Source organism: Apus apus, chromosome 6, assembly GCF_020740795.1.
Source record: "Apus apus isolate bApuApu2 chromosome 6, bApuApu2.pri.cur, whole genome shotgun sequence".
NCBI lineage: Eukaryota > Metazoa > Chordata > Aves > Apodiformes > Apodidae > Apus > Apus apus.
Window position 1 is genome coordinate 9232376 of NC_067287.1, and position 12753 is coordinate 9245128.

The following is a 12753-nucleotide window of genomic DNA, read 5'->3' on the forward strand; positions in this document are numbered from 1 at the left end:
AGAAAGCCAGCAACCTGGTGCAATGAGAGTGTAACTGTTGGACAGTCATCAACCTTGATTACAAAAACTTGTGGGTAATTTTCTATCCCCCTTGGTATTTTATTTCTGTGATTTATTACTCTCATTATTAAAACTTGCAACTTTATATTAATTGGAAAAAAAGAGTAAAATCAGGCATGCAGGAATTCCTCTTTCTGGCATTCCAAGCATTAGAGTTTAGATCTTGCATTATTGCTGTGGTGTTATCTTGGCTTCAAGACAGACCTAAAGAACCATGGAAAATACAAATCCCACATGAACAAAGATAAATAATACAGTATCTTGAACATTCAAATAGAAAAAACCCTATAATCTATTCTGAAAAAAACATCATTTAGCAGTACTTAGACATATGCTCATTTATTTCCTCCAATATAAGTTGCCAATTCAGAGTACATCAGTCATCTCTGCTTGTAGGCAATGCTACAGAGTTTGCATAAATTCACATGCAGATATCAAACCTTTTGTTGTATTCCAAAGGAGGGGAATCAGGTACCATTCTGTGAGGAACTTGTACTGTGTCCACTGAGAAATCTGTATCCTAAGTGGATGCCTATGGAAGGATAAATACAACCTTCCATGGGCCTCCTTTGCATCTACCAGGTTTGACAGTTTGTGCCAAATACCAAAACACCAAGGATACCAAAAGCAGAAAGAGAAAATAAAATGTTACCAATTGTTATGTGACACATGAAAACATCCTTATGAGAACAGAGACAATCTTTTAATGCACTCGTAATTCAAAAGCATAATAAGGCTTCTAAAGCAAGTGCCACCTTAAAAACATAATAGCAGAAGGACACTGGATTCCAAATATTCTTTATTTTATATTCACTGCCATAGAAAGTAACTGAACAGCACTATCATCAGTGGTACTGGGGAAAAAAGAATGTGATTTTCTTCTCCTGAAGGTACGATGTATGTTAAGAAGTCAGTCCAAAATCTTGTTGTTAAGTACAAAAAGCAACTGTTTGAATTACAAAATCCTGTATACACAGATATAAAAAATGTTTCAGAAATTGTTCCACAAAGTTTCTAAAATTTCAAGGGAAAAATCTTCAGCAGGGTAAAGGGGTTGTCTTCAAATATAAGCATCAGTTCCTTTGAGCAGAATGTCTGAATTTTTATCTTTCTGTATTACAGGAGACACAGACTTTGCTTTTCATCCCATCCAGGGATAAAATGAAGGTCCTAGTGATTAAGGTGTTTTTTTCTTGGAGCTATTAATTTAACAAGCACACTCTCTCTATATAAAAAATGAAATCTCAAAGAAATTTGTACAACAGCTAGACTTTATAAAAATATAAATCTATAATTTTACACCAGGAATTATCCAAGGTAAGTTTCCATTTCCTTATGTCTTAACCATTAGAAATTAATTTTTATCCTTTGGACACTTATCTATGGCTATAGTGGAAATTAAAATAATGTGAAGCTATTGGCTGGTGAAGAGAGTTTCAAGAATCTCATGGTGTGAGTTTGGCCAAAGTTAACAAACCACTGCATTATGCAGTGCTCATCTTGTGGTACTGGACATACTACACAGTACACCTCTCTTATTCCAGAATCTTGACCTAATGCAAAGTTAAAGCCCAAATAAAAATAAAAACACATTGTCATGTAGGAAAAAAAAAAACATCCAAATAAATAAATTTAGACAATATTTCTATTTTGCTGTACTGTGTTAACTCTTTACTGTGTAGTGGAGGCAATAATGAATGATACAGCCATGGGATGAAGGAATGTAAAACTGAATACACAGTGGAAAAAACCCCAGACTTTTACAGCTGTGTGTATATATATTTTTTTTATATGTATATATATATATATATCTACATTGCAGTTATAACTGTCACCTCACAAAAGAGATTCAATGGACTGAACAATCAACTATAAACTTCACCAGCTGGAATTCTTCAGGAAGAACTAGCTTTCAGCTTGGACAGCAGCATTTCATTCTTACGGCATTCCTGTTAACAGAAAGCAAGCAGACAAGGAGGTAGTTGCTCTTAACTCCAATAGTTATATCTTCACATCAGCAAAATTAAACCCTTTATTTTGAAAGATCTCCAAAATCCAAAGTCGTCTGGAATGAGTGATGAGCTGATTAATCCTGATTAATCCATGATGTTATTCCAAGGGTAATATTAAACTACATGACATTCAAGCCAAAAGGAATGCTGCTTGACCAATCCTCTAAAGTTTTTACCTTTTAACTTATCAATGGAATAAATCCAAAACTGAGATTACTTTTAGGTGCTCTGGAACTTCACAAGGCTTTCTGCAATAAAGTCAGTGTTCAGGGAACAACTTTAGGTCAAGAAATACCTTTATGTAAGTACATACCACCCGTTTTCAACAGCACAACGATGACTTCATTTATTTTGACAGTAAGGTTGAGTAGAAGTTCCCTCACAAGGCAGTGGAAGATAAATAGCTTATTTATGCTTCCACAAAAAGAAAAAATAATTTAAAAAAAATATTTTCACCTAACTTCTGTGACTAGGACATAAAATTATGCATGTCAGAAAAGTAGTTCAACAGTTCTTATTATTCTCCCCAAGTACATTGTCCAAAACAGGAAGGAACTGTCTTAGAACAGAGCAGGACAAATTACAGAAAGATGTTTTTCCTCAAACACCTGAAGCCAAATGACAGCTTTACCTGGCAGCACTACTTAGTTATTCATTATCAAAGAGACAATAATTAAACAGAAGCACATTGTGATGAAAAGCTCATGAAAGGCTAAATCAATGAAACGTTAAACAGTGCTTTCACAGTGGTTAGAAAACAAGGCTGGTTCCTAAAGGTATTTGTAACTACTGAGACTCTGGATTCCCTCCCTTATTCACACACATTTCCACAACTCTCTTTGTTCCAAACCTCACTTCTCATAGATCTTCAAGAGACTCCATTTGGAATATGGAGCTAAATATATAGCCTGCTTGGTAACAAATCAACCCTTCCCTTGTAACGTGGAGTTACAGTGCCAGTCTATCAGTGAAAAAAGAACTTGCAGAATCAAATTCAGAATCCCAAACCACCTGGAGATAACCACCAAGAGACACTGTGAACATGGTGCAATAAGCATCATATTAGGAACTCTTGTCAGGCCAAAATGGGTCACTAAACACCTGCCAGTTTAATGAGCAAAAATCATCTTACCTCTTTAAATTCTTTCACTGTTTTAAAGTAAAGCCTCTGTTTCTCTAGAAGCTCTAAGTATTCATCATTCAACTGGTCTCTTCGCATTTTGTTTTCTTGCTTCTTCTTTTCCATCTGTCAGTAAACAGGAATGATGAGAGACTATACACTCTATATGGAATTCACCCACACATATACACTGTGTAAGGAACAACTATAGACAGATGCTTCATAGATTATATGCCCTATGCTTTGAATCCAATGAACACTTAGGTTAGCTCTTCGGAAAAAAAATTAAACACCTAATGCTGAATCTCAGTACCAGCAGTATGGGCAGTATTGAAAATTAAAATATTGCTCACCTCCCTGGAAGCCAGGGATGCCTCAATCTTACAAACCTACCTCAAAGATGAAACAGTTAAATTTACTAGCAAAAGAAAAACAAAATGTTTTTTTACGCAACAGTGTCCTCATTTGGTTGTTTCTGTTAGTTGTATCTCTCTTTGCCTTCCTGTGCAACACTGTACTTGCTCAACAACCATACACAGGGAAAAACGTAGTTCCAAAAAATACAAAAATCCCCTAAAGCCCAAACAAGCAGGTAGCTCCAAAGCAGCTGAACTTGCTACATTTCTAGACTTATGTATCAACATTGATCTTACCGAGTCTTTTGTCTAACAGAGATGAGCAGATCCCAAACTCTCCCAGACTATGAACACTGCTAACAAGGTATATCTCCTTTCTAAAGCCAGCTGCTGCTCAAAACATCACAGAATCTCTCCTAACACAACTTATCAGGCCCAGTAGGTTTTTAGTTATGCATGAGGAAGAAAAAGCATCAAATGTGTTAATGCAGAAAACAGCATTATCACATGTAGCCCATTCCTTTAGGATAAGATTAAACCAGCATCGCGAAAACATCTAAGAAACAGGTTCTTGTCAAGAGATAAGGCCCTATTTATCCCTTGATATCCTTTTATCCTGTAGAGAGAGAATATATCCTTTAATAAATTGCTTTCTTTATGCATGACCATGACAAATCTCTCAACATACTCCTCTCAGTAGCAACTGGCCTGCTCTGTCCTCAGAAAGTCTCATGAGTATCTGTTATCACACTGAAATGCTTGCTTGCAAATTACTTGTTCTCACTAACAAATATGTCTGATTTCTCCCTAGGCAGTTACAATATGATGGGCTTCCAAAACTGTAATTTCTCTTCAGGGCTGTATAGAAAACACCTATAGCCTATAAGAAGGCTGGGGAAGACCTGTTCACTACGGCATGTAACAATAGGGCAAGAGGTTATGGCTTTAAGGCAGAGAAGAGTAGATTTAGGTTGGACATAAGGAAAAAGTTCTTTAATATGAGGGTGGTGGGTCACTGGAACGGGCTGCCTAGAGAGGTGGTGGAGGCCCCATCACCAGAGACATTCAAGGTCAGTCTTGATGGGTCTCTGAGCAATCTGTTCTAGCTGGAGATGTCTCTGCTTATTGTAGGGGGTTGGACTAGATGACCTTTAGAGATTCCTTCCAAGCCAAGACATTCTACGGTTCTATGATTCTATGAAGCTGTGAGCACTTCTCGTGTGCTGCAGACAGAAGCTGAATAGGTAAGACAAAACCACTGCAGGGATAAATAACCCTTGCAATGTACAACTAGCCTGTCTGTTAAAAGTCATCCAACAGACATGTCCCAGGCAAAGAATAAGAAAACCTTCCCTTCTGCCACAGAGCTGTTCCCCAAGGAGCTGTGTGAATTGACAAAACTTCCTCAGCAGCGATTCTTTTTGGTATCCCCACTGGCATTGTGAGATTAGAAGGTACCAAATTATTATCTGCTCCATTGCCAACAATAATTTTTATTTTCTCTCAACTAAGAGAAGCTTTTTTTGTTCAGAAACTCTTGTTTTGTTCCATTAGTTGTAACTGCCCCTTCCTGCTGATCCAGACACCTACACACAGGAATGAAATGCCCCTTATAAATTCTCTTACAATCTGCCAGTGGCCAAACTGCCAGTGCAGGAACATAGCACACGTGAGGTGAGCTGCCATTGCTTCCAGAAACCATCAGAGATGCTGAAACTGTATATCCCCTCAAAACAATGAGGCATCTAACACGATACCTGCCATTCACATCCCTCTCCCTTATCTGTACATGAAGCAGCTGAACCTTTTGATTCCATTTAGGAATACAGTAAGGGTGTCCAGAGTGATTTTATGGACTTTAAAGATTTAAGAGTTCAACTGCAAGAACCTGCAGTAGGTGACAGCAGAGCCCTAAGTCTGCTTTCAGTCTTTATCGAGGTGCTGGAGTGAGTACAGAGGAGGGCAACAAAGCTGGTGAAGGGCCTAGAGAATAAATCTTTTGAAGAACACTTGAAGGAGCTGGGAATGTTTAGTTTGAGGAGGCTGAGGGGAGACCTCATCAGTCTCTACAACTACCTGAAAGGTCATTGTAGAGAGGCTGGTGTTGGTCTCTTCTCACAGGTCATTAGCGACAGAACAAGAGGGAATGGCTTCAAGCTGCAACAGGGCAGGTTTAGACTGGACATTAGGAAAAAAATTTTCACAGGAAGAGTGTTTAGACACTGGCATAGGCTGCCCAGGGAGCCGGTGGAGTCACCATTCCTGGATGTGTTGAAGGGTCATTTGAATGTGGTGTTGGTGGATGTGGTTTAGGGGAGAACTTTGTAGAGTGGGGATGATGGTTGGACTCAGTGATCCCAAGGGTCTTTTCCAACCTGAATAGTTCTATGGTTCTTTGCATTTACTGTGCTGCTACCCAGCTGTGTGCATAATGGAGGACAAGACAGAAGAGAACAAGCCAAAACCACTGAACTCCTGGACAGTTTCAATTTGGGACAGCTGCTTGCTGCAGCAATTAAAATAATGTCATTATACCAAAATAAAGGAATGTAATTATCTTCAAGTCCATTTTTGCTAGTAAGAATTGCACTGAAGTACTTTCATCATCTCAGTTTGATGCTGAGTCACTCATTATGTTAACAGCCTTCTTGACATAAAGATGACCCATACATACAACCAGCCATATCCCTATTCTTTCTGCTGTCATTTTGTCCTCTGAAAAGAAGTAAAAAATGAATTCATTGCAAAAATGAGCAATGAACTCTTCAAACACAGCAGTCTATCATAAATGTCTTTTTTATAGTAGAGTTTATTACTGCAAAAAAGCTCTATTACAGCTTGAGCTCATCCTGTTCTGTTTTTTTCTATATACACATGCTTACATTTTGTACTTGAATTTTCTATTTAGCTATTGAGACAAAACAGCTCAATACCTGGGCAGACACTCCAATATATACTGATGCACAGTCTATCATACTTTCATTTAAACTCAAACAGAAAACAGCCATAACCCACTCCCAATAGTTTTCTGGCTCTATAGAGAAAATCATCTCAGAGCACCTTTATAGGGCTTATGAAAATATGAATATGTTTGCATAGGAAAATAAAAGACTGAAACAACACAAGTGGCCACCATTATCAAGAAGTACTTAAGCCTACTCACTGTATGCAAAGAGGCCTGTGGACAGTTTACCTGCAGCTGCTGTAAGACCTCATGCTTGCGTTGCCCCAGGGCCACTTAACACAAGCCCACTGAGGCTGTGCTTTTACAAAACAGCCCCCAGATTTTACCAGAAGCACTTTTGTCTTCTCTGAACAAGCACTGGGGCTCTGCTCACCCACAAACCCTTCTCATTTGCTATGTGGACACAACATACTCATCAGCAACACTGAGTCTTCTCTAAATCAAAAAACCCCACCTGAGAGGATTCAATGAGGTGCCAGATGAGCACTGCAACTGGGAGAAGGAAAGCTGATGGCTGGGGCTCTGTGAGGTGCTGCTGACCTTCTTCAACAACCAGAAGAAGCTTCAATCTGTTCCAGCTGCCTGAGCAACAGTGCTGAGACACAGATCTGACTGTGCCCATGCAAACGGCAGCATTGTCCCTGCTGTCAGTGACATACAGCTGTTTCAAGCACCTCTGTCACTACACTGCCAATAATGAAGTTCAGGGGTATAAGCTTCCTGTCAGGAGAGGTGCTACAATACCTCTGTTCTGCTCTATTCATTAACATCTTAGTGGTGAGCACTTCACCAGCATCACAAAAAGAAATACTACTTGTTAGCTTCTTGCTTAATTTGCACCTCCCATAAAGGACTTCTCAATACACACTTATTACCCAAGAGACTTTTTGGAAACAATTCTCAGGTTCTAGAACAGAAAGTGAGAAGAGTCTCTGACCTTCATTCGATTCTGTTTGATGCCTTCTACAATCTGCTCCATCTGCCGTAAAAACTGCTCACGAGAACCAGAAGATGCCATTGCTCTGGAAAGGAAAGGAGAGAACAGCTGAGAGGGGAGTGGGACACTGTGTCTCACCTACAGTTGTCTGGCATATTTACCTGTGCCCAAGAATTCACACTGCTTAGTGTTCTATGTATAAATTCAGCTTTTTAATCACTGATTTCAGGTAAGAGTACAGCTCCTCAGCTGGTTAGAACTATCATAGAGCTGGGAACAGTGACTGCAGAGCTCACCACAAGTGTTCTCCCTGTCACTCCCAGTCTGTTCCCAGTCTGTATAGAAATGAATTTGTATTAACTAACCCAAAGCACACCTCTTAAAAGCAGCTGTTGTGACCATTAAGAAAGTGAGCAGAGAACTAGGAGATCAGTTACTATTCTAAAATATAATTTCATGCCCTAAGAGGTAAAGTCCAGAAGTAATTTTAGGTTTGTAACATATCTTAAAACAGATTTATTAAAATATTACTACTAATAATAAAATAATACTATTTCCCCATCCAACAAAAAACCCAACCCAAACCCCAGCTGTGCATTACACCACTGGTTTCTACTGACTGGACAGAATCAAAAGGATCTCATCACCAAGCTAAACATGAACAAACCCTGCTGCAAAGGAAAACACATGAAATACTTAGTTCCTGGTTTCTGTTGTAGTTAAATGATTTGAATACCACAAAAATAGAAAAATAATTAAAAAACCCTCAAACTTCTGACTGAACACAGGACACAAAGGTCTCGAAGTAAGTGAAGACATTAAAAAAAATTGTAATTTCACAACATAATTATTTTAAAATATAATATAAAATAATTACTTACAACTATTAAACTCTAGTGAACTGTACTGCTGTGAAAAAATTAATACTGAACTATTTTTTAACATTAATAAAAAAGCCAGCTGCATCATGGACTGATATTTGATCTCAGACTTCCAAGGGAACCATCATTTTTCCTAAAGACTTCACACTTCATCAAAACCTTTAAATACAGTTAGTGGATAATAAACGTGTCTGAAATACGTCCCAATCTAATGTTTTGTACATAATGTAATAACCACAATGTCACAAAATTGAGAAAATTATTTAAATTAATGCCAGGGAAATTATTTCTTTCCACAACTGCAACTGACGAGCCAGATTAAAAACATGTTTGTTACAAAAGTCAGGTAATTTCAAATCTTTGAATCCCCAAACACTGGCTTAAACAGAATTAATAACCTATTTTATAAAACAGTTTAAGTTAATGAAAAATTCTAACAAATTTTTAGACTCAGTAACTCATGCCTGCTCCCATTTTTCCAACCAAGCATGCTACTCATTTTAAGTATCAAGAGAAAAATGACCATTACTTACTGATGAAAGTTGTCATGAATAGAATTCAGTAAGTTAACCTGTGAGTTAGGAAAAAAGAAAAAAAGAAAAAAAGAAAAATGAAATTCATGGTAAAAAAAATGACTACACCAACCAAAAAAACCCAACACACAAAAACTAAAAAAACCACAAAACCAAAGAAACTCACTAACCCAGCTCCCCTAATTTAGCTTCCAAGACTGGAACCAGTATCTCTGTACAGAACCATTAAGAATCACCATGCAGTGCAGGAACAGCAGGTGAATTTCTGCACTGTTTTTGTTGTGCAGATGAGTTTTATACGTTTCCAAACAAGCCATGCATTGTTACTCACTTTGCTTACATGTATTTTACAGGATGTTAAAAGAGAGAGCTTCTAAAAAGCCATGCACATGCATGGCTTCTCTTACAAATACTAACATTGCACTGAATCTAGACAGAAATAGAAATTTATCACAGCATCACAGGAATATTTTGTTGCTCTCTTTATAACCTCCCTCAACTAATTAAGATATATATTGAATATTTTCTTTGTAACCACCATTGGTTTTTTTGTTGCTTCCTGTTGAGAGCACTAAAATTCACAATGTTGCAATTAATGTGATTCTCTCTCTTGACTTTGGAGTCAGTCTTTCAAGTCCCCTGTGGCTAAACCTTCCAAGCAGCTTCTCCTTTTGATGAAGACTTGAAAGTGTTCTGCACTAAACAAACCTCAGTGTTGCAAACAGAATCACTTGGCTGTGGAAAGCTAAACTGATCTCTCCCAAATTTAAAATCTTCCATCTAAAGGAGACAGCAATAAGCACATGGCAATAATACACTGCAGAATGTTCCTGACCTTACTGTGAAAAATTCAAACTAACTATGAACAGACTCCAAAGCAGATGAGATGCTTAAGAATTCCTGTTACTTAGAGGAAAGAGATTGCTTTGTGACTCCAATATATTTGACAAATTCCACATCTCTGCCTCAAGGTATTTCCAATAAGTACGTGTTTAAGAATGTAACTACAGTTTATACTGCAAAACAATCAAGTCATGCAAAGTAATCCTGCACAACTTTTGAGCAGTACAAGTGCTGATGTGGAACACTGCAGACAGTAAAATCAGTGTATAAACCCCAAAAGTCAAAGACATGATGAAAAAATTAGTTGAAAAGCATTTAAAGAAGAATGTTTCACAAACTGTAATTAAAATCTTCAATATGTTCACAGAACCCCTTCATGCCAGAATTAGAACCTTTATAGCCAAAATTCCACTGTATAACAATTCCTGCTATTGCTATTTTACAGCAATTATGTTCAGCATATTTTATGAAAGGGTTGGTTTTGGGGGGAGAAAAGGAAGAAAAAAGGGGGGGGGGGCGCAAAAAAAAAGCACAAGCATAGTCCTGAAAACTTTGTGAGGCACAGATGCCAAAGCACCTTTTGTGCATTACTAGACAATACTTTCTAGCTGAATACTTGGTTCTAATATTACAAACAAGGAAACCTCAATTGTGTTACACATTTAAGAAGATTCAGACCGCATCGAAAGACGTTCAGACCTCTGTCTTTTGTGATTGACACCAAACTAAAAGAAACCCTTGATCAATTTATTTGCCTTTTGAAATTGTATCCATATAAATTAAGATTGAAACTGAAAAAACCAAACTATCAAAATGCCCAAGAAGGCACTGAATTATATTGGGAAGAGTACTCTCAACTTTTACAACAGTGAAACACATCTGCTGTGTATTTTGTCGGCTGCTTTTATGTGCCCATTTCAAAAACAATCTTTGCATCCTTTTCACATTTGCAGGCTTGCCCTCAAAATAAGAAAAATAAATCTTTGTTAACAGGTTACTCTAACTTAGGGGAGAAGTTAAAGTAATACGAATTCTATAGCTGCTACTTAATGTAGCATTTTAAATCTGGTATATTGTTATCTGCACCCTGTTGTATCACATTATGAATACTTTTCACCATTTCAAATAAGAAAATGAAAACATTGGAAGTTTTATAGCTAGGGTTCCTGAACATTCAGTAGGTAACTGAATGGCATCATCATCGTTAGTTTGTAAGAAGCTGATGTTAGAAAAACTTCCAAGGAAAATTTTTAATGGTATTTTCAGGAGACGAAAAAGTAAGTTACACCAGTAATTCCAAGATAATTTATTTGAGGATCTTTGGAACCATCAAGTAGAATAATAGCAGAAACAGAATGTTTTTCGTGCTCAACTGAAACTACTGCCAGAAATTGTTTCTAGAGCACAGCACAATAATAACTGCAGGTTAAACTTTGGTAGGATCCTGCTTTTTACTGATCATCGACCTAACTCAGAATTCATGTATGCATATCAATAAAAAAAAAAAGCCATAAGGCTCAATGCAGCACAGAACTTGAGAGGTTTTTACATTTATTATGTTAAATCACCCGGTCAACAGAAGTTACTTTTAAAACTTTAGTGATGCAGCTTGGGTTCTGACAACATTCATAGAGCAGTAGAATACTTTTCTGCACCAGGAAGGGCCAGATCTACCCTGACACGGAAGTCACAGCTCCAAGTACTTATATCAGCATAAACTGTTAAAAGTTTAGAATAACAGAAGGAAAACAGTATTCTGCGTGGTTATTTTTTCACCATCCTGGCCTCCAGAAAATCTGTAAGGATGCCCAGTCTTGTATGTTTGCCAAAGGAAAAAGGTATTTTATCTCTGAGCAGCCGAACATCAATGAGCTTTCCAGCAGACTCACATGGAGCACTTTTTAAGGCTATCAATGCCAAAACAAGTAAACTGTACCTAGTTACTGCAGAACTAAGTAGGAGAATCACAAATGGATGAAGCTGGTTCTCCCCCCCCAGTTATTATGCTCTTGGACATGCCTAATGTTATTCTCGGATGCAGGGCTGTTGTTTGCTCAAAGTTTCCCCTGCTCCTCAACTACCTCTACTCCCAGTTACACCACAGCTACAGTACATGCAGTACAGGTTAATTGTTAAAGAATATTTTGGTATTTAAACCTATTCCTCCATTTGCATTTATGGCAAGCAATGGTCAGGATCTCATGCCCCACAGAATTGCTACACAAATTTGAGTTTTCTGAATTAAAAAACTGAAAGCTATCTGGCACATGTATTAGAATCAGTTCCTTAAGGGAAGAAAACGGCTGCTCACCGTCTTCAAAAACAGGAGATAAAGTGCATTACACAGAGGTTTGACTAGTGTTTGTCTCACAAGCTAAACAAATATATCCAAGTAATGTACAACTAACTGATCTGCTTTTATTTTATTAGAATAAACAGAGAAGTCTGAAGTATCAAAACATTACAGACTTTTAAAGTAATGTCATCACTTTCATCAAATCTCAACTGCTCCTATTTCTGGACCTTCACTATAGTCACACACTTGTCATTGCAAAAACAATAAAGTGGAATCACTCAAATTAAGTCATACCCAAGAAAGAGCCAAACTCAACATTGTAAGGAGAGAGGAGAGGGGAAAAACAAGATGCTTTCATGAGAAGTATTCTTCTGGTCTTGATCCAGTAAAATCACCAACAACACCAGTGTAGGCAGGCTCAGACCCTGAGAACTAACTCTGCTGCTGTGGGCAGAAGTTGAAATCACTGACTGTACCACTGGTTCATCGTAAAAGACAGACCAAAAAGAGACAGAGTAATTTGACCCTGTGATAACAAGATAGAGGTATTTCCTAATCAGATGTTACTCATGTTTTGTGAACACAGTAAGTAGTTTAACCCTGCTGTACTAATAGCCCGTCTTTTACAAAACAGACCTTCAACATTAGAATTATTTCTTACAAATCAGTTGTTTCATTTTTCCTTAAAAGATTTAACTCTGCTGTGACACAACTAAATATTGTGAAAGCCAAGGAAAAACTCTTTATCTC

At 37.6% G+C, this 12753-nt stretch overlaps 1 protein-coding gene across 1 annotated transcript in view; it reads right to left on the bottom strand.

Annotated features, from left to right (window-relative positions):
• Positions 1-383: 383 nt before the first annotated feature.
• Positions 384-12753, bottom strand: part of CCDC93 (coiled-coil domain containing 93) — a 45702-nt gene continuing 33332 nt past the window's right edge. The window contains exons 20-23 of the mRNA XM_051623105.1: positions 8865-8902; positions 7451-7535; positions 3205-3318; positions 384-2009 (exon numbers count right to left, since the gene is read on the bottom strand). Coding sequence (XP_051479065.1) covers positions 1956-2009; positions 3205-3318; positions 7451-7535; positions 8865-8902 — 291 coding nt within the window. The 3' untranslated portion in view covers positions 384-1955. The remainder of the gene's footprint in view (positions 2010-3204; positions 3319-7450; positions 7536-8864; positions 8903-12753) is intronic.